The sequence below is a fragment of the Pholcus phalangioides genome, unplaced genomic scaffold (assembly GCF_987345545.1).
Source record: "Pholcus phalangioides strain wild (caught in Gottingen) unplaced genomic scaffold, Ppha-v1.0 ptg000014l_1, whole genome shotgun sequence".
Lineage (NCBI taxonomy): Eukaryota > Metazoa > Arthropoda > Arachnida > Araneae > Pholcidae > Pholcus > Pholcus phalangioides.
In genome coordinates, this window is record NW_028301607.1 from 24,906,113 (window position 1) to 24,930,623 (window position 24,511).

Genomic DNA, 24,511 nt, shown 5'->3' on the forward strand with positions numbered 1-24,511 from the left:
AGAAGGTGGGTCATTGTCCCTCCCGAGAGTCGAATTATATGGTGAAAATAGGTCTCTATGAAATACGAGACTATCCAACGAACCTACACAAGGTGACACATCACCCTAGATCCGTGCCTATCTTGGGCTAGAGTCTAGTGAAGTGCCTTGTCGGGGGGGGGGGGTGATTTATGCATAGCCATATTATGGATACCCTGTCAGTGATGTACTGGGGCTCCCCATACTCAGCTGGATGCAACAGCATACATATTTACACACATTCGAAACTCTGGTACCAGATCTCATTATATAGGGCCCTATGGATTATGAAACTACGGGACATAGGTCCATGTGTAAAAATAGACCCTGTTTTTATCTATAGCTCTGCTGGATTCTGAAAGTAATCCAATTTTTTCTACCATATTTTACTTGAAAGCTTTATTCTTTATTTCTTCACAGCTTTCTGTGACAACTTCACCACACATTTGTTGTTGCCCCCTTCCATCTGATTTTCACCCGTGCCGCCCCCCACTAGGATATCCACAGACCGTAAGGGGAGGTCATATGGTCCAGGTTGAGAACCCCTGATCTAGAGTTTCAGTCGTGTTTTTTGATGTTATGAAGTAACAACAAACACAGTGATGCCTCTCTCTCTCTCTCTCTCTCTCTCTGAAGCACAAGCGGATATAGGCTATAATTAAGCATTTTTTGAAGCAGAAACAATCCACTGATAACTTGAAGTTCAGGGTGGGTAGGATCGCAGTACCTAGCGCCACTTAAAAAAAGAGAAATCAATACAGAGTGTTTTAAAAAGAATCACCTTATTTGAAATGCGTATTTTACGAAAAATATTGGAGATAGACACTTAAGATTAATTTCATATTACATGGCTAATCAAAGTTTTTTTACAAACCAAATACAAAAGTGCTCAATATGTCCACCTTGGGATGCACGTCTATACGGTAGTCAAATTCGTCCCAAACTTTTGCGAGCATGTTTGCATCCACTGCTTCCACGGCTGCTGTTATGGGTACCTTCAGTTCGGCTAATGTAGCTGGAAGGGGAGGCACATAAACGTAGTATTTTATAAAGCCCCATAAGAAAAAGTCGCACACTGTGAGGTTCGGCGATCTTGGAGACCAGTGATGTTTTGTCAGATCCCGTACGACCGATCCATCGTTTAGGAATGCAATTGATCAAAAATTCTCGGACGTCCAAGCTCCAGTGTGATGGTGCCCCGTCCTGCTGGAAAATGAAGTCATCCGAATCGGTTTCTAACAGTGGCAAAAGCCAATCTTGACAAACACTGAAGTGACGGCTGAAGGAATAGCGTTAGCGCTACCTGTCGGCAACTGCGCGATACTCGAGATTTTCCTCTTTCTACCTATACATTATTCGATCCAAACGGATTAAAAGCTGAATAGTTATGATTTTTTTAAATCAGATGATTGTTTTTGAAACACCCTGTATATTCATTTCTATGTTTCTTTAACTCTAGATTGGTTTCTTTCATGAGACGCGCAGGAAGTTGTCATATTGGTTAACTTGGAAACGGTTTGCATGTCCCTCAAAGAAAGAGGGAGATATCACGTGATCCAAAAACCTCATGGAAGAAAACCCGGGCAGCGCCGGGCATTATAGCTAGTTAAGCAAACTAGATATAATACCCGGTGCTGCCCGTGTTTTCTTCAATGACGCTTTTTGGATCACGTGATATCTCCCACTTTCTTTGAGGGACATGCAAACCGTGTCCAAGTTAACCAATATGACAACTTCCTGCGCGTCTCATGAAATAAACAAATTTATATTTAAAGAAACATAGAAATGAAAATATTTTTTTTTCCTTTTTCAAGGGGTGCCAGTTATTTCGATCCCCCTCCCCTTGAACTTCAAGTTATCCATCTGCCTATTTCTGCTTCAAAAAAATGCTTAGTTAAAGCTGTGGAATTTCTTCGATGCACTTTACGGGCCCATAATAAACTATATGAATTTTTGCAGTTGATATTAAAAGACAATACGGAGACATTAATTTTCATGCTTGAGAAGATATAAATAAACGGTTGAAATATCAATGTTATTGCATGGATTTGCAACTCGAAAGTAGGTCCGGCTAATTACTTCATATTTAATTTTCTGGGCTTAGTGGTTAAGCGAACTCAATATTTCAAAAATCTAGAATTTAATACAATTTATAAAATTATTGATGTGGCGGAAACCCCACTAAATTTCCGCATTTCTACAATGAAATCGGAAATTTTAACACTGATTTCTATGGGGGGGGGGGTCATCCTTTGCCTGACTCAGCGATGCTGATGATATCTATTCAAAAAGTCTCATTACTGGGAGGATTGAAAAAGTGGCAAACCATTATAAAGGCATAAACTATTATACATATATGCTGGCAGCTTTAAAGAAGTGACAAACCATTGTAAAGGCATATACACGTCTGAAACGCATTGCTAGGCAACCACGGTAACCAACAACGTTCCGAAACTGATTGTTGAGGCCCAAAAACCATTGTTGCCCGACAGTTTTTCGCCCATTTCTGGTATTTGCCCAGCTCTGATGAACTTTTAATGTAGCCCATCGTTCAAGTCTGGTCCCAATTGGTATATATGCAAAATTTGTGGTGACGATAGATCTAAAATTGTAGATCTGTATAGAGAACACACAGATAGAAAATCAATTTTCTATATATGGATTATAAACTGAAGAGCCAAAAAAACTGGTAGGCATGCGTATGCAAATAAAGAGATATGGAACCAATCAGAGTACGGCGCTGCGGTCTGCAACGCCTATATAACACAACAAGTGTCTGGCATAGTTTTTAGATCGGTTACTGCTGCTACAATGGCAGGTTATCGAGATTTAAGTGAGTTTGAACGTGGTGTTATAGTCGGCGCACGAGAGATGGGACATAGCATCTCCGAGGTAGCGATAAAATTTGGATTTTCACGTACGACCATTTCACGAGTGTACCGTGAATATCGGGAATCCGGTAAAAAATTAAATCTACGACATCGCTGCGGCCGGAAAAAGATCATGCAAGAACGGGACTGACGAGAATCATTAAACGTGACAGACGTGCAACCCTTCCGCAAATTGCTGCAGATTTCAATGCTGGGCCATCAACAAGTGTCAGCGTGCGAACCATTCAACGAAACATCATCGATATGGTCTTTCGGAGCCGAAGGCCCACTCGTGTACCCTTGATGACTGCACGACACAAAGCTTTACGCCTCGCCTGGGCCCGACAACACCGACATTGGACTGTTGAGGACTGGAAACACGTTGCCTGGTCTGACGAGTCTCGGTTCCAATTACTTCGAGCTGATGGACGTGTACGGGTATGGAGACAACCTCATGAATCCATGGACCCTACATGTCAACAGGGGACTGTTCAAGCTGGTGGAGGCTCTGTGATGGTATGGGGCGTGTGCAGTTGGCGTGATATGGGACACCTGATACGACTCTGACAGGTACGTAAGCATCCTGTCTGATCACCTGCATCCATTCATGTCCATTGTGCATTCCGACGGACTTGGACAATTTCAGCAGGACAATGCGACACCCCACACGTCCAGAATTGCTACAAAGTGGCTCCAGGAACACTCTTCTGACTTTAGTTCAGAAGAGATCTCCACCCCCTCTTACTCCTACGGATTTATGGACAGCCCTGCAGGATTCATGGTGTCAATTACCTCCAGCACTACTTCAGACATTAGTCGAGTCCATGCCACGTCATGTTTCGGCACTTCAGCGTGCTCGCGGGGGCCCTACACGATATTAGGCAGGTACACCAGTTTTTTTGGCTCTTCAGTGTATAAGCAAGAAGACATGGTAGGCCACATAGCGATGTTCAAAGGTAACAGATGGTCATACAGAGTCACCAGCTGGTATCCTAGCTCTGTTCAACGAAAATAAGGTAGACCTCCAACAAGATACGTTCCAATTGTTGGGGTGATGGGGAGAAGAGACAGCGTTGGAAGCTTCACGACCTTCATCAGTGGCGAGAAGCCAAGGATGAAAACATAGGTCCATCTAGGTCAGTTTCCCAAACTTTTTATTCCATCGCCCCCTTCATCAGAATTTTTTTCTCTCACTCAAGTGAACCCATGGGATCCTGTTAAATCCATAGCTTCCATCGCTCCCCAAGGGAAGCACTCGTCTCTGTAATCTAGGTGAATGATTTCGTTGACAAAGTGCTTCGACGCTCCCTAGAGCCGCGGCTCACACTTTGAGGATCACTTGGCTAATTTTTTTGCGGCGCATGCATACTCTTTATTTATTTAAAAAAAAAAAAAAAAAAAAAAAAAAAAAAACTTTTCGATATAGGAATGCGTGATGTGTTCATTGTTGTCGATAAGCACGTTCGTTTAATCGAGTATCGCCTTTTCCGTGATACAGTCCATAATTACTGCGGTGTTCGCATCCTTTGTTTTTTGGTGCTCGTGCTTCACGTGTGAAAAGTGTTTGTCCAGCTGTGACGTTATTTTGTTTGTGTTATTTATTCTCTCTCTCTCTCTCGTTGCCATTTAAAATGGGAGTCGGCCACTCTCCGAAATAGCATCAGCAGTGACGGAAGAGAATTTCTGCTTTGTATGATTTAACTTCTCTCTACTCGCGCAATGTTTATGCCCTTCCACTGCAACAGCCTCTCTCGTATTTCTTTGCGCAGTCTTTATTTGTTGTGAATGCAAGAGTTATGGAGTAGTTACTCGGGCCCGAGAGTTTTCTCTCTCAATGTCTCTCTGAAATAAACCCCACTTTCTATGAATTACTCTTTGGGTTGACCTTTTAAGCTGTTTGTTTAGACTATTCCTCCCCACTCCTCATCTTTTATTTAACCCCTAAGATTAACAAGTGATTGGCAAGAAGTTTGGATGCTCTCTATTTGACGAATCGGCAATAAATATGGCAACCTTGTCCTAAAAGCTACTATCAAGGTATACAAAAAACCAAGAGAAAAAATATAGGGTTGCCTCACACAAAGCTTATATCGAGAACTTGTTTGAATTTCTTCCACTGGCGTTTGGATGAAATATTACGTTCTTGATCGTAAGTGATTAGGGGTCATTAAAGTATTACGTCAGCATCGGGGGGGGGGGTTGGGATTTGATGACATGGGGGGAGAGGGGTTTGAAGGTTGCTTACGTCATCAACCATCCCTTTTTAGAAGATATGAAATATTTTAAGCTGCTGACGGGGGGAGGGGCTCAGTGTTTTGCTGACAGGGTGGGGGGGGGGGGAAAGGAGGTCAAAAATGGCTGAAAATCTGCTTACGTAATATTTGAATGGCCCCTTAAGGAAGTGTGGTCATCTGGAAGTGTAATCAACTGAAGTTTCGATCGTTATTTGACCGAGTATTTACCGGACGAATAGCATTGGTACGAAAATAAACGTGAGCTTACGATTCGGTTCCGATAGAAGTTTCGATGAATGCATTGACAATACAGTCATCGCCACCATAGGCGGATATAGGAAGGGGGGGGGGGTTGCAGCTCAGACGCAATTGGCTACACAGACCGTTGTTTCAAATATAGAACGCGCTATAGCCGCTGGTTAACGCTTTAAGCGGCAACGACGAGATATCTCGCCCCCACGAAATCCTCTGATTTCAGCATTGACAAGCCTAGATGTTTTGTAAAGTTGATTTCTCAATGTAAAACGTTTCTCTATACCCCCCCCCCCCTAGTTTGCTCTTGCTGAAAATCAGAAGAAAAGACTGCTACTTTAAAAGAGAGATGACATTTTGAAGGGGAGGTTTAGTGATTTCTAATTGCCGCTTAAAGGGTTAAAATAGCATAGCATCGAAATATGTGGGTTTCTGCAGGAACTAACTTAAGGAACCTGTAACGGAAGCTCTATGGAACATTATGCAGTCAGAAACCTATTTCGCAAAAATTTAACATAGACCAGTTATTCAGCTTTTTTCCCCCCGTGGACAAATAATGCAATACACAGGGTGGACGAGAAGTCATTTAAAAAAATAAAAACCAACGAATTGATGTAAAAAAGATGGGGTTTGCACTAAAATACCTATCGTGGCCTAGGGGTTTTTTTTTATTTATTGAAAAAATTCAAGTTTCATTCACAGGTGTCGCTGTAAAACGAAAATCTTGACAAAACAAAATGCAACAGAAACAGTGCATAATTAATGTTTATGATAATTTGTGTACATAAAATTATCGCATTTGAACACGAGCACCCTTCCACTCGTTTAGATGTAGCCCGAGCTAAAAAGGGCGCTGATATTCAGATGCGATAGTTTTATGTAATGCAAATAATTGTCATTAATAGTATATGCACACTGTTTGTGTTGCCTTTTATGTGTTATGTCGAGTATTTCGTTTTTCAGCGCCCCCTGTGAGTGAATTTTTTTTTTAATTTATCAAAAAACTCCAATGAGCACAACTGAATATTTTAGTGCAAACCGCACCTTCTTATCCCAATTGGTTGATTTGCTAGTTATTTTTAAAATGTGTTGAGGACTTCCCGTCCACCCTGTGTCGTTGTTTAACGTATAGAGCTCGAGAATATGTATGTTAATTCGGACCGGACCGTTTCCCTCCACTTGAAAGTTTTCGGAAAGCTGATTTCTCCGCACAACACTCGTTAATGAAAGAATGAATCCGAAATCCCGCTCTTAGTGATGCTTGGCGATGCTTTGGCGTGGTTTCTATTTTGTTTTGAGAGTTTTCCTCCCTATCGAGCAGAAGCAACTCTTCTGAATGAAAGGCTATTCTTGTGTCATTTCCTTCCCGATGCACGATTGAGAACGCATTGGCGGTGAAGTTGGGTGATGGTACACACCGTAGGAATACAATTTAATTAGTAACAATTTTTTCGATTGTTATTGCACACACTCAAGTGTTGAATATCATTCGAAGGGGGGGATTAGCTCCCACATTCAGTATCTGGATACGGATAATTATTGTTTAATATCGGTTATCCACGTTGTGTTTACATTGGATGGTGTCTCGTCCTCTGGATTATGCTCATTAGTGCGTGGTGTTTGTGTGACAATGTTGCTGCGGAATCGGACATTGAAGGAGTAATGTCAGTTTGAACGGATAGATAGTGGTGTCTGAGAAGAATCGACTTATCTTGTGTTGGACGCATTGGGACCAGAATATCCTACTAGTGATGTTTCGCCATTATCATTCAGTGTAGTTGTTTTTTTTTTTCTACGCGATTACGCAGATTAGCCAGCTATGCGATCTCCTGGATTGGCGTGTTGGGTCGCGCCTATCGAAATCGAATGGGGAGGTGAGTGTTGATTATATCTTGTATTCATTTGTGTTTAAAATACAGTTAAATGTGCCTTCGAGAGACCACCGCGTTTGTTCATCAGAAAAGCAGCCCTTCGGAGATTTGGGCTAGGTGTGTGGGTAGAAAAATTCTGCACTAGAAAAAAATTGGCCCCAATGGAAGGTGGTCTCTTTGAAGAAGCGGCTTTTACCTTCCAATGAAGCCGATTTTATTCTGTTCCGAAATGTTTTCTCCATGTCCGCTGTCTATTCAGGTGTTACCTCTCCGACTGACCGATTTTCTGTGGAAGAGATGTCGTACCTGCTGGAATGAGAGAGGGGGGGGGGGTTTAACTTAGGGTCCATGAACGGACCCCTTGACGTAGCCCCACGTCCTACAGCATAACCCCTGGGTTGGGATCTTCCGTATGCCTCACGCCGGACTTTTCACTGGTAACGAATTTAATAGCGGGGGAAAAAAGACAATCTTCCGGAGCTGGAGCCCTGTCACCACCACCCCCCCATCCAAAGCAGAGTATGCCGAACGTGTCTGTGACGTACGTACGTTCGTCGCAGAACTAAGGCGACTGTATAACCCTATATAATGGCTATACGCAGAACAATCTTGGTAAGAATTCTATAAGAAAAGAACTCTTTTGTATATACTATACACTATTATGGAACTTTTTACGGCAGCACATTTTCAGACGGCTGTGGGCTCTTTGCTGAACAATGCAAAACATTCTGCTTTGGGCCTCCGACCTCATTGTGGGTCCTCGAGTTTTCGTGGGTGAAGTGGGGGGGGGGGTCGCCAGGCTTGAATGGTTAAATTGTTAATTTATTGTTTTTGCATTATTATATACTGGATATTTTGTAAATAAGTCCGTGTCTTCCATGTTATTGGCAGAGAGGGTTACTCGCCTTCAACGCAGGCCGTATTGCCGGCCTTCTGCGTAACAAAGCGAGTAGCCCTCTTAAAAGAGGTTTTATTGTTCCAGAACTGCAGGGAGATACATATCTCTTGAGTGGGAGCACCCCTTTGTTTTTCGGAAAACCGGCTGTCAGGAGACGTGGGCCCTCAGAAGATTTGTATTAAAGTGAGAGAAAATTCTGGACCAGGAAAAACAGTCGACCCAGTTTAATCGGATATCAACGATTCCAGCACGCAATATCCGATTAAGCGGGGTATCCGATTTTATGGGAAAAGGGATCAAAATTAACAGGGCTTCTCGAATAAATCGTATGTCAACATTGAAATGATATATTTATATTTAATTATATAAAATGATCACAATACTGAAGGTTTATACTTTTCATTGGGGAAGTTAGCACCCTCTACTGGCTCAACAGAGAACAAAAATAAAATAATTAAATGTACGTATTGAAGACAACTTGAATACTTGGAGGCCAGTAGCTACTCCCAAAAAAATGTTTATTCAATTAAAAACATGTGTATAGTGGTGGATGTGTATTAACAGTCGACGTGCGAGGCGTAATATTCGCGTAAGTGGGGAAAAGTTGAAATTATCGTATTAAGCGATTTTAACCTTATTAACTTTTTAACCTTGTCTCCATGGGAGAAATTTTGGTGCCGGAGGATTTTATCCATTTAAGCGGGTTATCCGATTAAGCTGTGTCGACTGTATGGGCCTTTAAAAAAAAGTGACCTCTCGGGAGTAGTTTCATTGTATTTCATTCAATGTGCAATTTATACATTATGTAAAGCTTAATTAGTATACCGTTTCTCTTTTCGTTGCCGCTGTTCCTCTACAAATGATGAATGCGCCCTTGAATTGTAATTTCCGTGCTCTGTTCGGCGTTGTATGTACAAGCTTTCTTCTTTTTCACAGCGCCCTTCAGTTGTGGATTGAATGGCTATTTACGGTCCGCTGCGTTGTTTTTGTACGCATGTCCCGCCTTCATTGTGGCTGACCTTTCGGTTGAAAAGTGTATATCAAGGGATGAGATGGGAATATATACGCGCATACCACAGCGACGTGACCTGTCTGAGAGCGCGTGTGGAATTCCAGGTGTACGCCGGGAGGCGAGATTCGAGTGAGATTTTTTTTTAACTTCAGCGGTGTTTTGAACTTCCCTACGGGTGGACCAAAGAGGACCCGATTAAAACAGACGCTTCCATTTCAAATTATATAACGAATTCTAAATTATAAGCTATTTTTAACAATCAATTTATAACACACAGTTTATTTCAACAATCTTATGGAAACGAAACTAAATATTGCTGTCGTAATGAAGCATGATTATAAATTATAGTTTCCTCTTGTATAGTATTCTTTTGTACCAGTAAAAATTCTGTGTACGCGCGCTTGCAGCTATGAAGGGGACACTGGTAACTACCGAGCATTTCATAACAATTTTTGACACACAGCAAAGCTCTTGAAGTCAACGAGAGACTTGGTACTGATTTGCTGTGACAACGAAGCTCTTTTCAACAATTGGTCGCAATAGAACTGTAACAATTGTCGTACAACAAAGCTTTTCTTTACGTTCATAAGAGCTGTTTCCTTGTTTTGAACACAGCTCTCTGCAACAGTTAAACGTCGGGCTCTTGATAACATTTGATGTCGCAACAAAGCTCTTTGTAACTATTGTCATTTTAAGTAACCTCACTGAAATAGTTGACGTCACAACAAAGCTGTCTGTAGTTAACGTCGCAGCGGTTGTTCGTAACATGTGACATAAACAATTGACATCGCAACAGAGCACTCTGTAACAGTTGTCTCAATAAATTTCTTTTATCTTCGCGACATAGCTTTTTATAACAATTGACCTCGTGACAAAGCTCTTCGTAATTGACATTGCAAGAAGGCTCTCTGTAACAATTGACATCGGACCAGAGCACTCTATAACAGTTAGTTTCTCATCAAAGCTCTTTGTTAGAGTTAGCGTCGCATTAGAGCTCTAGATAGCGATTGACCTCAAAACAAAACTCTTAGTAACAGTGTCGTAGCATACCTCTTCAAAACGATAGACGTTTCAACATAGCTCTCTCATTTCGCAACAAAGCTCTTTGTAACGATTGACATCGCAACAATTGACGTCGAAAAAAGCTCTCTATAACAATAGAACTAACTATTAACAACGAGCTATGTTACGACAGTGCTAGCTCGTCGGACCTTGTTGCGAGTCAGTTACAAATATTTTTGTTGCTACGTCAGTTGTTACAAAGAGCTTTTATGCGAATCAATTATTACAGAAAACTTTGTTGCGACGTCGAATCGTTATCAAGAGCTATTTTACTACAGCAATTGAAACAAAGAGATGGCTTTAATGGTCTTGAAGAAAAGCTTTGCTGCACGACACCAATTGTTAGAGAGTTACGCTGCTACCAAAGTTACAGATAGCTTTATTTGCTATCTATGGGTGACGATCGTTGTGGTAACAATTAGTGTCGCAGCAAAGTATTTGGCAACGATTGTGACCCGTCGTATAACAATGCTCTTAAAGGGCCACTATTCGAAACTGAAACCAATCAACGTGTTATTGCCCACTGCTACCGATGCCCTCGTTATAAATTACGACCGTCGTATGGGAGAGATTACTGTCAAATTCTGATGAAGATACTTAAGCAGTGAAAATCGTATACAACGAGTGGGGATTAAATACAGCATGCCAAACAGATTGATTTACGGTCCACGCGTGCGTTTTTTCGTGACGTGTGCGCGCTGTTTTTGTGTCATTTACCCCCTCGAATATCACCCGGTGTAAATAATGTTTTTATTATTTTTGTTTTTAGCCGTAAATGTCCGTTTTACGACTCGTCTTCTTTGTCTTCAATTTAATTTTTTTTCCGTGTGTCTGAAGAAAAAAATGTGTCGCCTCAGTGTCTGTTTCTATAGCTACTGGTTTTACGCAGATAAAATATGGTAGCCGGAAGTGTGTGTTGTGTTTTCTTTTAAGGAATTATCTTGTCAAAACACTCGAATATTTTTGTGGCCAACGATTTTTATTTATGTATGTGGGGGAAATAAAACATTGGCCTGATAAAGGAGGCCAATCTCGAGTGTGGCTACAAAGAGCTGCTTCTCAACTAAACGAATTCGCCATTGTATTAGAATTTTCCTCTCTTAAAATCGCGATAACGTTCAGTTATTCCCTACTTTTTGATGTGTTCAGCAAAAGTAGGGGATATTTGACGCTTTTTATTGCTTAGTTTCGATTTATTCGTTTATTCCGTAGTTTGAGGCCTACTTGCGTAGGCAACTGTTGGTTTTAAGAGTGTGCTTCGCAGCTCTGGGGGAATGGAGGGGGGCGTCTCCAAACAGTTTGAGAAAATGACTAAGAGAGTGATCGAGAAAATGAGTGTGAGCAAGTGACCTAGTCGGAGAGTAAATGGGAAAGTGAGTAGTCATTGAGAAAGTGAATGGGGATTCACTCATAAGCGGATACAGGCTCCCCGAACGCGGGTGAGGGAGAATCACCGACTGTATGCAAGGTGGGGGGCGAGGCAAATGTCCATCTTCACCCTCCCACCTATGACAACACAATTTTTTCCACTGAACGGGGGGGGGGGGAAGGGCAGCATCCCCATATACGCTTGTGGTAACTCTCTTGTTCGCTCGCTCAGTTGCTCTCTCACTTATTTGTACTCTTTCATATATCAAGTGATGTGCTCGCTTGTTCGCTCACTTACTCCAGCTATTCGCTTGTTCACTCATTTGCTCTCGCACTCAATTCTTCACTCATTTTTTTGCTTCAGCACTCGCTTGTTCACTCATTTGCACTCGCTTACTTAGCGAGTGATTTGCTCTCGCACTCACTTTCTCTCATCTGCATACTCTCACTCACTTGTTCTATCTCATTTGCCTCTCATTCACTTATGCCCTCTCACTCATTCTTATGAACTCGCTTGTTCACTCATTTACATTTGCTCACTTACCAAGTGATTTGCTCTTGCACACACTTGTTTCACTCATTTGCTCTTTGTTACACTCATTTGCGTGCTCTCTCACTCATTTATTTGTGCTCCCTCTATCATTTGCGCCCTCTCTCGCACTCATTTGTTGTCGCTTTCATGCTCATTCAATTGCTCGTCCATTTGAATACTCACTAGATTTTTTAACACTATTGTGAGCATTGAACACTATTCACTGGTCCCTCATTTACTGACTGACTCAGGCGATTGCTCATGCACTTTCTCTCTGTCTCAGTGAATCACCTTCACGGTCACCCGCTTCCGGGCTCTCTGTTGACTAGCCCGGTCACTCGGCTACTCACTCGATCTCTCGGTGCCGAAATGTTATCGGTGAATTTTTTGTGCATCGTGATAAAATGGCTACGAGTAAATCGCTAAAAACTGGTAGCCGCGTTATGAAAGATCACTAGTGTAAGAGAGCCGCAGGTGCAAAAAGTTTGATAACACCACCCTCTTCACCACTTCCCGCAGCGTATTTCTGAAATGTCACTGCGAATAACGAAATCCAGTTTTGTGTTATTCAGACATAAAATTTATATGCAGACCCTCATTTCAAAGTCTGACAATCCTATTTCTTGAAGGGAGGAAAAAGTCACAATTTCCTCGGTAGCATCAGTTGGTCACCAAATGACTCGTTCTTTCTATAAGTACTTTTCCATCTGTAGTAGTCGAATCATAATCCTCCGAAACCAGGTGACTGTGACTCACGCCAAATACGGATTTAGGGAGAAAAAAAAAGTCACATTACGTGACTTATAAAAGAGAAAATAGAGGAAGTTCCAAGTCCTGATGATAATCATTTCAGCGGATTATATCGTCATTCCGAATTATCTTCATCTGTCACAGAATTAGACACGGGTGATGAGCAAGCGCCAGTGAAATGATGTCTCTGCAAATAAGCCATACTCATTTCATATACACACACACGCAATATGAAAAACTAAGGTAAAAAAAAGCCTTTATAATTGTTTTTCCTTATCTTTCTTCCATTGTAATATCATTACAGCCCGTCGAATAATGGAATTATTACTTTTGGAAGTTTATAATCCTCGATTCACATTATAATGAAAGTACTGGTCCTACTTTTAATGAAAACAACGATATGTGAGTTTGCGTTTCTCTCATTCACATCGAGGAATATTAGAAATGCCTGTACAGTATGGCTGCCTTTTCCTTGTCCAATAATCTTCGAGATAATTGTTTATTATAACTATCCGAAAAACCTCGTTACCCGTTTGAAAACACTGATAGCATCGGAGAACTATCGAAAGCAGAGCATGATACTAATTATTCATGAGTTATCAATGAGTTATTGGGGATTCGAACTCGTGGAGAGAAAAAAAAGAGGAAACTTATCCGTATAATAAGCGGGTTTTTGTGTGTATGTGCGTACCATTCACGGGGAAGAGTGACTTGTTTAAAAAAACCTGAAACGAAAGGCCTCGTAATGATAATTACACTTTGCCTCATTATCATAGACTAGTTATCTCTAAGGTGAGTGAACGCGTGCTCATTTTCTGGCGGGAAATTTCTCTTTCCCCCCCCCCCCCTCCTTTTTGAGTACGTTGAATAAACGCCATGAAATGTCCTATAGTGGCTATTCATACTAATCGGATGCAAGACTGAAGAAGGGCCTGACGAGTCGGAAGAAAATTTAGGCACCAGCCGGATTTCTCAGGTGCCAAGAATGTTTCCTCAAGAAAAATCTCGTGAATGATGATCGACTTTTCTTGGATTCAATGACCCTCCTTTCTCTGCCGCTGTGGTGAGCGAGTGGTCATATTTATTGGCAAACACTACTACTTAACCGCAAATGCACCTCGTACACATTCCTCTACATTTCTAACGAATTGGCACGTGCCGGAATGTGTGTGGCTCTAACATATTTATGTTGTCGAGTTGCCATCTGTTTTCTGACGTAAAGATGAAAGTACGTAAAGAAAAAAAAGAGACCGGAGAAATCACTTCGTTATAACGAAATTTCGTTACAAAGGAATTCGTTTTCGTGTTCGTTAAAATGAGATTTTCGCTATATCGGTATTCGTTAAAACGGGATTCGACTGTAATTTGTTAACGGCTCGAATTCGGGAAAAACCCCCCACAGAAAACCAACTTCCTCCGATCATCACCCGTACCATCCCTGGGATCGATCGCAAGACTTAGCTCGATTCACATTGAAGGCGTTATTCAGTTCTATGAATAACATACCAATGATAACTTATAAACAAATAATATTGCACTAACGAGCCCTGTTTACTTAATTTTCTGCCGTTTTGCCTCAGAAAGAACCGAAATAAGCGTCGAACTGAATCGCGCCGATATGAAACGCAGGAAACATATCAATATCCTCCCACACGCGATAACCCAAAATAAATCGGACGACACTGTTATGGATGGGATTTCATTAAGAAAGTACAAGGGAAGAAAAGGGGCGACTGCTCGTCCCGACCTTGTGAAGTTGTTGACTGCGACGAGTGATGATGGCTACGAGAGAAAAGGCGCGATGACGACGAGAGGTGAGAAATGAACTCCAAAGCGAGAGAGAGAACTCGATGCCAGGAATAGAATCGAATCCTACGAGAGAAAATAACTCGCTCTTTCATAAAGAGAGAGGAATTAATATAGAAAAGAGTTGCCCACATTTTTTATATTTTTGAAGGTCACTACCACGAAGACCCACTGACCCGACAGAGTCACGTAAAGAGTTATTACTATGAATGCCAACCACCAAACACACCCTCAGGTTACGCGAGTACGTGCCAAGTTTTCTTGCATCAAGAGGAAAAACGACGTGGTATATGTACATCCATTTATCGGGGCTTATGCTCTCGAACAAACACATCGAGATAATTTAGTTTTGTAGTTCGAGGTTGGATATAAATTAAATTCAGATTCGGAAAAAAAAGTACTCGCGTACATCCATTACCAAATTTGGAATGCCTCGAGATCGGCCCCGGCACTCGGTGCGTTGAGATCAGCAAAGGGGATGTCTCGAAATGTTTTTGAGATAACTAGCTGTTATCCGCGACAACGCTCGCGTGGATTGGGTAATCTGAAAATTACTTTGCGATGACCCCCCACCCCGGATGTTGAATTTTCAAAATTCTAATCTTGGTATTTATATTATAAAATATAATACTGACTCAATTTCATATTTATAGCTTCAGCGGTTTCGGCTTGGCGATAATTGTCCCATATAATCTTTGTACCTCCTTATCACTTCCTTAGGGGTCGAAACCACCTTAGTGAGTATTTACGTCATGAAATAAAACTAATGACCAAATTTCATAAGTATAGCTTCAGCGGTATCGGCTCGGTGTGATTCCTCTATGCAACCTTTAAACCCCACTCTTAGGGATCGAATTTCGGAAAACGCCGCCTTAGTGATGTTGATGTGTATATGTATGGTAATAAGAGGGCTTTTATGCCCCTAAACATTGGATTACGCGAAGGGGAGGGGGGGGGGGGTTGGGGTTCTAAACCCCCAAGCCGAGATTCTAGTGTTATTTTGCAGGAAAAAACGTAACCCCCCCCCCTTTGAGAAAATTTTGTGTACGCCTGTGCCCCCTAAAGATGAAATGCTGATCGGTAAATTCAGGTTTTTAAACCTATCAGCAACGACGTTTCATCATTAGGGCATAAAAAATCCGAGTAATAAGTTATTGTATGTATAGTCATTAGTTTTTGTGATTGCATTTTTAATTGGGTTGCTGTATTTCAGAAGCATATGACATCCATATTTGTTATGGGCTTCTTTTTCTCAGACACCTCGTTGGGCACATTTTGCACTTTTTGGATCGCAATTGGTGCTTTTCTGGGGCGGGGGGGGGGGGGGGGGGTTCCCGGTATGAAAAAATTCAAAATTTCTATCGGTGTTGTGAGACGGATATCTATATTGGTTTGGGTTCCGTTTAATTGTCTCGAAACATCATGGTTTCCACTTAAACTAAGTAAAACGTTAGAAATCTTCCGTTTGGTAGTTTCTCCCCCGAGAACGGGGACAGTCTGGAATATTTGATATAGAAGATAAAAGACTGAAATTCTTGGTGGAAGGTCGCGGTAGCATTAAAAATAAGGAAAATCCGCCCGCACCTATAAGCAAACAACGTCAGCTCTAGAACAACTCCCGCAGAAACTCTCCAAACACTTTGAAAAAAAATCCTATACACACCACTCAAAAGAACTAGAAAGAAAAGACCCGTATAAATTGTTAGGATTTTCAGCACCATAGCTCGGCACAGGAAATCTGTCACATTTTATAAACATGGGGCTCAAGAATGACTCACACGCACCATTCTGTGTAGATAGATCGTGGCTGCCCCAAGGGTGCGGGAGGAATCTCTCAATTGAAGATCTCTCTTCCCCCTTCCAATCAATAGAAAATTCTAGAGACTGGCTAGATGTGGAATCGCGTCTCCCACGACCCTCAGGATGGGGCACGAATAATACATACATATTATAGGTACACGCCCAATAGAGCGAGAGGACTTCACACTGTTCAAATAGATGACTCACGCGGGAGTGATAAGAAAAGACTACGACCGACCCATCATATCTCACCAAATCATAGTAATGATCTGATATTTAAATTATTCATGGCAAGGGTAAGTCAAGGAAATGAAAGCCGGGAATCGGGAAGTCACGAGAATTCCGTATTCCGGCTGTTACGTTGATTTTGATTATGAAGAGCTAATACGCACGAAGCTCAAATCGATTCTCTTTTTTTTTATTAGTACTAAGAAGGGTATGTGTGATCACCATTACTTCTTGGAAATGGATGCGAAGAAGTAAAAGAAAAAATATCACATATCGTACAAAAATAGATAGTGAGGTGCTATTAGGCAAAGTTTGGCAAAACACGGGTCACCATAGCGACTAGAGAATCTGCATTATCGTACAAATGTTGCTATATGTAATTGCTAAATCATACATGCTTCACCGCTGGTCAAACGTGGCCCTCGGAGTCATTGGCCCGTTACCTCAAACTTAATATTACTAAAATGGCAGGTACTGACTGGCATGTGACTTAAGTGATCTGGTAATGTGCCAGGTCACTTAAGTCACTCGCTGTGATGTTCCAGATCACTGAAATGACCCACGGTGCTCTTCCACATCACTTAGGTGGCCCCGCCGCACGTTCTCAGATGATCCGCAGCATATTCACAGAGAACTTGAGTGACCAACGGCACAGTTCTAGAGCACTCAAGCTGCCCGCAGCTCATTTCCAGACCACTGAAGTGACCCCGGACCATTTCTAGATTATGTTTGTGACTAGATTACTAGAGTGGCACGCACTTTCCAAAAGGTTGAGTACGCTTGTGCTGAATTGTCTGGGGATGATGTAATTATTTTTTCATTTCATGGCAGCTTGTCTTCCAAACATGGACAGTGGTTGCCAAGTCCCAGATAAAATTTCATATAAAAAAATAAATACTGTTGAACCACGATATAACGCCACCATTTATTTTGCAGAATTCTGACGCTATATCGAATCACGATTTAACACGTATAAGGCCTAGAAATGGAAGATTTGTTCACTGAAAATTGCTGGTGCTAAACGAGTTTGGTTCGTTATAACAGGTCTCTATATATAGTGAATCCGTTTATAACGTTTCCACTTAAAACGTTTTCCCGCTTAGTACAACTCCTTAAGCTCCTAACTCTTACGAATTCTTTACTTAAAGTTTACTTAAATCTTTAAATCGTTTACCCGCTTACAACGTTTTCCCATGACCGTTTTGTGAAAAACGTTATAAGTGAGATTCGCCGTATGCATTTTTAGGACGTTTTTCTAAAAAAAAAACCAAAAAAAAAACACGAGTAGTATAACCCTGAGGTTTCTTTGAAGCCAGAAACCCTCAGGGTTATACTACTCACATGATTGGCGCCCAAGATATTTTGCTGGTGCTTAAATTGTTTTTCTTTTCAATTTGCATTACAAGCCCTGCTGTTACGTTGTCCTAATGCTTGAGAGATGTGATAGTTGGTTTAGAAGGGTCCATAGTGCTGTAAAAATAGGGGGGGGGGGCCATTTCAGTGAAATAACTTTATGGTTTAAGTTCGAGGTGTGTGTAACAGTCTAGCCCTTGGTTTTGGTGAACCAACCAAATTTTCCTTGCATAAAATTTTTGCGAACCCTGTGAATCCACTCTGATATCAATTTTAATAAGCGAAAATTGGTAATTGAATTGGAATTAATTACCTGGATTAGTAGGTTTCGGTGACTAAGATAAGAGGGTCATAACAGAAGAATATGGTCTTTATGGGAGCTAATAGACATAGGAAGATTGAAAAACACTTATAAACTATAAGGGAGGAAAATATCCTAACAATAAGAACACCATACGAGAAAGAGTTGGTGGCAATGTGGAACCCTGAGGAACACCATTTTTATCAACTATGTTTGTCGTAATATCGCACAATAAGTGGGTACAGGCTCTTTGAATGGGGGGGGGGGGGGAGAATTATCGAGTTATATATATAGTAAACGGGAGTGGGCGATTGTCCACCTGCCTATGCCAATGATGTTATTGTTTCAGCGAACGGTATCCGCCTAGCAGCAACAAAACCTACACGAGAAAATTCAAATGTCATATTCCCATCACGATTCGACAGGAAGGTCTGTTGCCCTCGGAAAAATGATCATATCATGCATATGTTCTTCACGTACATATGCATTCACCTTTGAAATAACCCCTAAAAGTTATCCAATGAACGACGAAAATCAGGAAAATAATATAATACAACGTTATCGAGAATCACTGGAGAAAATGAAATATTCTGCCAAATACAAATAAATAAGCCGTCATTTTTTAGACAATGGCGACCGTGATCTTTTTCCGTTAGCAGGGAAGAAGAAAACGGAGTATGAGAGTGTGTGTGTGTGAAAAACCCATTCAAAAACTTTGGAGGGAAATTACGAGGTCATTGAGCCTGTTGCTGGTAAAGCACGCCGCCATCATCGGTGGCAGAAGCTTGCGATTATCACCAGCATATTTTTCCGAGTTATGAAAAAAAGAACAACACGAGGAAAAATTGATTTTCGGAAGTGGGAGGGGTGGTTAAGGAAAACCAATTTAATTTTGTCGAGACTGACGTGCTCGTGGTATGATATTTCTTTTATTGAACCCTCTCAGTGGCAACGACGAGACATGTCACCTAACTTGATGCCTTGTATTTCTGAAACTACGAGATATCTCGCATCCAAAAACCTCCTCTAAAGCCAGGTTTTCCTAGAAGCGGGTTTCTACAGCGCGTGAAGCGTGAAAACTCTTGATTGGTAAAAAAAACCCCCTGAATTTCAGGTTTTTAACCAATCAGCGTTTTCACGCTGCACACGGCGCAGAAATTCTATTCCTAGGAAAACCCGGCTTTATTTCTGCAATGACGAGCTCAGCTATCTGTGTAAGACAGGCTTTGTTCGCAAACATGTTTCCCCCCCCCCCAAACCTTTCAGATTAACTGGAAGTGGGCGGAGTCACATCGTGTTCAAAGTTTAATAACAGAAGGAGAGAGAACGCGTCCCCTCTCCCTCTTCTCTCGGGGTAAAACAGAAATACGGGTACAGTATAAATAATAGAAAAATAGAGTATTTCTCTTCCTCGATTTTTGGAAATTATTCTTGTAAGTTAGTGAGGAGGGGGTGGGGGCACTATCACTTTCACAAAATCGTAAAAAATATTCTTAACCCGCTATGGTTAACCCCATAAAAATGTCTTGAAATTTTTTACAAAAACATGCAAATTGATGCTGATAGTGCATTCTCGATTGAAGCAATACATCAACATAATTTAATTAACAAAAGTGAATTCTTTAATTAGCTGAAGTAGTTAATTAAGTGTAAAGTATACAATTTGCTTTGATTTTAATGTCCTCTACACACACAAACAGATAAAATCTCGCTTTGCGAATTGGAGTAGTTCTTACAAACACAAAGGGGCCACAACTTGCAAAATGCCTAACGAGGTGGGCTGGAAAAAAGATGCCCATGAAAATTATGGATGCCAAATATGTGTAACCAAAATACAGCAACCCAATCTTGAATTTCATTTCCTATTTCCTCACTTTGGTGTGATTTTATAAATCTCTGAGCACGTAAAATCCTAGTGGCTCTCAAAAACTGACACCAACAAGGAATAGCCTCTTTCTAGATTTAAAAAAAAAAGGTATTGTACTTACACAGCTGTATTTCGTACTGAAATGACACGATGTACTTTCCAAAATACTAAAAAAAAATTGTGAAAGAAATTGGTATTTCGGGTTATTTTTACCATGTATTTGCTTTGTGCACGTTGGACAGTAGAGGTTTGAAAAAGTTTTGGCATTTTTAATCTCTCAAATATTTTCAACAGTACAATAGTCTTTTACGTGTAGGAGCGGGCACTCTTTAAGTGTTAGCGGTATGGGTGCATCTAGAAGCAGGAAATGCTTTAGAGTGTTTCTAGGACGTCGCAAGGATTCAGATTCAGACCCCGTCGTTGGCACGGTGGTGGTCGGCTGAAAAGATTGATTTTCTGCGGCTTTCCAACTTTTTGAGGCGCGAGTGCGAGCCGGTCTCCCATTTGAAAATGTCACTCCGCAGAGAGCAAGCAGACTTACAACAGACATAAGCAGTGTGGAAATTCAAGAATTTGTTATCTTCGCTTCAAAATATGGAATACAGATGGCAGCAAGAAAATGAAACAAGCACAACTTTTACTGTATAAACAGTTTAGGGGGTCACGCATACACTCAGAACACAAATTCTCACATTTGTTGATTCATTAAAAATTCCGCATCTGTACGAGGTACATGTACGGTTAAGTAATATTTCCCAGTACCTATACAATTGGTACCCCTATACCAATTCGGTTAGAAATGCTTCGGAATATGGACTAGGTCGCCGTTTCGGTTAGTTAGTCAGAAAGAAGTACCAATAACCTCCTACGCATTGGAGCAGGCATTCTTCTCCAGTATTTCTAGAAGTACAAAAGCCGCCCTCCCCGACTTTGAGAACAAGCATTCCTCCCGTATCCCAAAAGTTGCTCAACTAAGTTTCCTCTACGTATCCCAAAAGTTGCGCACGCCTTCTAAGCATTTATATTAGTAGATTTTTTTCTAGAACGTACGCAAGCGCCTCCTATGTATTTCCAGGGCTACTTGAAGCATGTAACTTTTCGAAACTCTGCCGTAGAAGATTGCGTATTCAAATACAAAGCCACAACAGGCAAAATGCCCAACGAGGTGGCTGAGAAAAAGATGCCCATAAACAAATGTGGATGTCGCATTTCTCTAAAATACAGCAACCCAATTAAGAATGTAATTACAAAAACTAGAAACAACACATATACATGATAAAATACTGTATAATGCCCGTAAATAATACTTATGGTTGTCTTATTCTAAGTATTGATAGCTTCTTGATTTACCTCAACATGTTTATCGTATTTATTTTTAAACGTGTCAATAGTGTTAGAATTTACTACCCCCGGGGGTAAGCTATTCCATTCATTAACAACCCTATTAGAAAAGAATTACCTAGGACACACCACAACCTAGAAGTCTCCTTTACCAACCGATACTGGTGTCCTTTTGTCAAAGCAGTCAGTTGACTGTGCATTAATAACTCGTGGTCCAACCCGGTGAAAATTTTGAAAACTTCGATCATATCCCCCGACACCCGTGTTTTTCCAATATTCAAAAAGTGAAGTCCCTATTAATACCTCAAGCCCCGTGTGCCAACAAGGACACGCGTAGCTCTTCTCTGCACACTGTAACGTTGGCGTTGAAGAGTACGCGAGCAGTAACGCATTGCACATTCCCATACGTCGAAACTTGACAGCTGCGTAACATCGAAGCCACAAAAGTAATGGCCCCAACGAATGCACTTCTGTTCAACTATTGTATTTGCGAAGCAAGTCGTACACGCCCTGTACAAGGCTCGGCCCTGAAGCGTTAATAGAAAAGAAAAAAACACCACCAGTGAATGACCCGATGCTCGCTTGTGGGTGCCCGGTAGCAGTGTACCTACTGGAGCGATATCTAGCGAACCTTGGATCATTTAATGTCAGGAAAGAAGGGGTTATTGTTATACAATCCAACATCATACAGAGAGGAGGAGGAGCGAGACGGAAGACCATTAAGAGCAGCATCCCACTACACGAATGGAAATGAACACCGTTAATGCAAGGGTAGATAATACTCTCTGGAACCGATTCAGACTAATGCAGAAAAAAATAATAAGTAGAGAGAGAGAGAGATCAGCTCATTTCATCTTATCTGTATCAGACAACAAACGAGACCAATTTGGTGAGTGCCAAGTTCTTCCTCCACGAAAAATTGAAGCTCCCACTTTAACGACTTTCCGGTCGTTGAGCAACTTATGTCGTTATGTGTAATACGTCTTCTCTCGATGCTGCTCATGAGAAACTTCATTCAGCGCCATCTAATTCGGAAGCGAAAGTTAGGTTTGGGAAAATATGGCCACATGGAGTGGTGCAAAGACGATGAGATGAGATATAGTGCATCGGCTCATTTAAGATGGATTGGTCTTGCCGATTGTTTGCCAACTATCTTTCTAACTTGATGATGGCGTTTTTGGAATATGGCCCAGTGTTTCGTTTTTTTTTTTGTTTTTTTTTAAACGATAAGCCCTAACCTGGCCGAAGTTTCCCGTTGACGGAGCAGATTAATCACAATCCTGCTGCTGGCAAGTATGTGTAAAGCTTGGGCCACACTCGTGTCCAGCCTGACCCAAAACGCATTCGCAAATACAGTCGACGCCCTTATTAGAATCACGGATAATGTTATCATTCGGGTTTTACCATTTTTGTAAAGAACGGAACGGACCAATATCATAACACGGGGGAAATTCGTTTATAGTTATCGGGACTTCGGATAATGTTATCAATTTGTATTTCCGTCTAAAGTTTTTTTTTTTTTTGCGGATTCTTGAAGTCTTAACCAAAATTATTTTTCCCTCCTTACCTCCAAGTTATTATCAGATTATGTTGGAGGCTAGAAAGTGTTCTCTCCTCCTCCCCTCCCAGTTGACAAACATTGCCGTAATCTGTCCGTAGTATCAGCACCTCCTAGAGATAGAAGGCCTCTGCACTGTTTGACATAAACGTCATTCAGACTACCTAGCAAGTTTGCCTCATTTTGAAACACGGTATCCTATTTCGTTTCTTCTGATTTTGGCGTAGAATCTTCCTGATTGGCTCTCAAATACCTCATACTGATTGGATGTGAGGCATAGACATCGAAAATTCTGAGCCCGAGATCATTTCTTTTCCTCACAACAATGATACCGGCACGAGCAGGCAATTTTTTCCCTGAATATTCTGAGGGAAAATGGACTACTCGCTGACGTCACAGTCAGCGTGCGGAGGCCTTCTATCTGTAGGAGGTGCTGGTAGTATTCGCTACGATACATTCACCCGTGGAGTTGCTTTTGCAGTGGCCTCCCAATACTGAAGACAAATGTATGACGGGAAAAAAAAAACTTCTTTCAGTTCTTGATCAGTTTCTTTCGTTTGACCGGATTCAAAAATTTTTTTCCGGAAGACTTTCCTCAAGGGATCAATGAAACACATGCATTAAGAAAAATATCGTACTTCGTGATATAAATTAGGCAGTTCCATTCTAATGCCTCACAATGGCTGAATATCGGAAATTAATAACAAAATAGGGCTCGTTTTGTGTAGAAAAATACACTGAAGAGCTAAAAAAAACTGGTACGCCTACCTATCGTGTAGGGCCCCCGCGAACATGCGGAAGTGCCGCAAAACGACGTGGCATGGACTCGGCTAATGTCTGAAGTAGTGCTGGAGGTAATTGACACCATGAATCCTGCAGGTCTGTCCATAAATCCGTAGGAGTAAGAGGGGGTGGAGATCTCTTCTGAACAGCACGTTGCGAGGCATCCCAGATATGTTCAATAATGTTCATGTCTGGGGATTTAGGTGGCCAGCGGAAGTGTCTAAAGTCAGAAGTGTGTTCCTGGAGCCACTTTGTAGCAATTCTGGACGTGTGGGGTGTCGCATTGCCCTGCTGAAATTGTCCAAGTCCGTCGGAATGCACAATGGACATGAATGGGTGCAGGTGATCAGACAGGAGGCTTACGTACCTGTCACCTATCAGAGTCGTATCTAGACGTATCAGGTGTCCCATATCACGCCAACTGCACACGCCCCATACCATCACAGAGCCTCCACCAGCTTGAACAGTCCCCTGTTGACATGTAGGGTCCATGGATTCATGAGGTTGTCTCCATACCCGTACACGTCCATCAGCTCGAAGCAATTGGAACCGCGACTCGTCAGACCAGGCAACGTGTTTCCAGTCCTCAACAGTCCAATGTCGGTGT

General features: G+C 41.5%; 1 protein-coding gene across 6 annotated transcripts in view; it reads left to right on the top strand.

The window, feature by feature from the left end:
* The window catches only part of LOC149078325 (SLIT-ROBO Rho GTPase-activating protein 3-like), a 183,213-nt gene that overhangs the window by 123,917 nt on the left and 34,785 nt on the right, over positions 1 to 24,511 (top strand). The window contains exon 1 of one of the 6 annotated variants that reach the window (XM_089241978.1): positions 7,110 to 7,248. The exons of the other annotated variants lie outside the window; for them this stretch is intronic. Within the exon in view, the coding sequence (XP_089098104.1) occupies positions 7,194 to 7,248 (55 nt within the window). The 5' untranslated portion in view covers positions 7,110 to 7,193. Of the gene's footprint in view, positions 1 to 7,109; positions 7,249 to 24,511 lie in introns of those variants that run through there. 6 annotated transcript variants of the gene reach the window in all.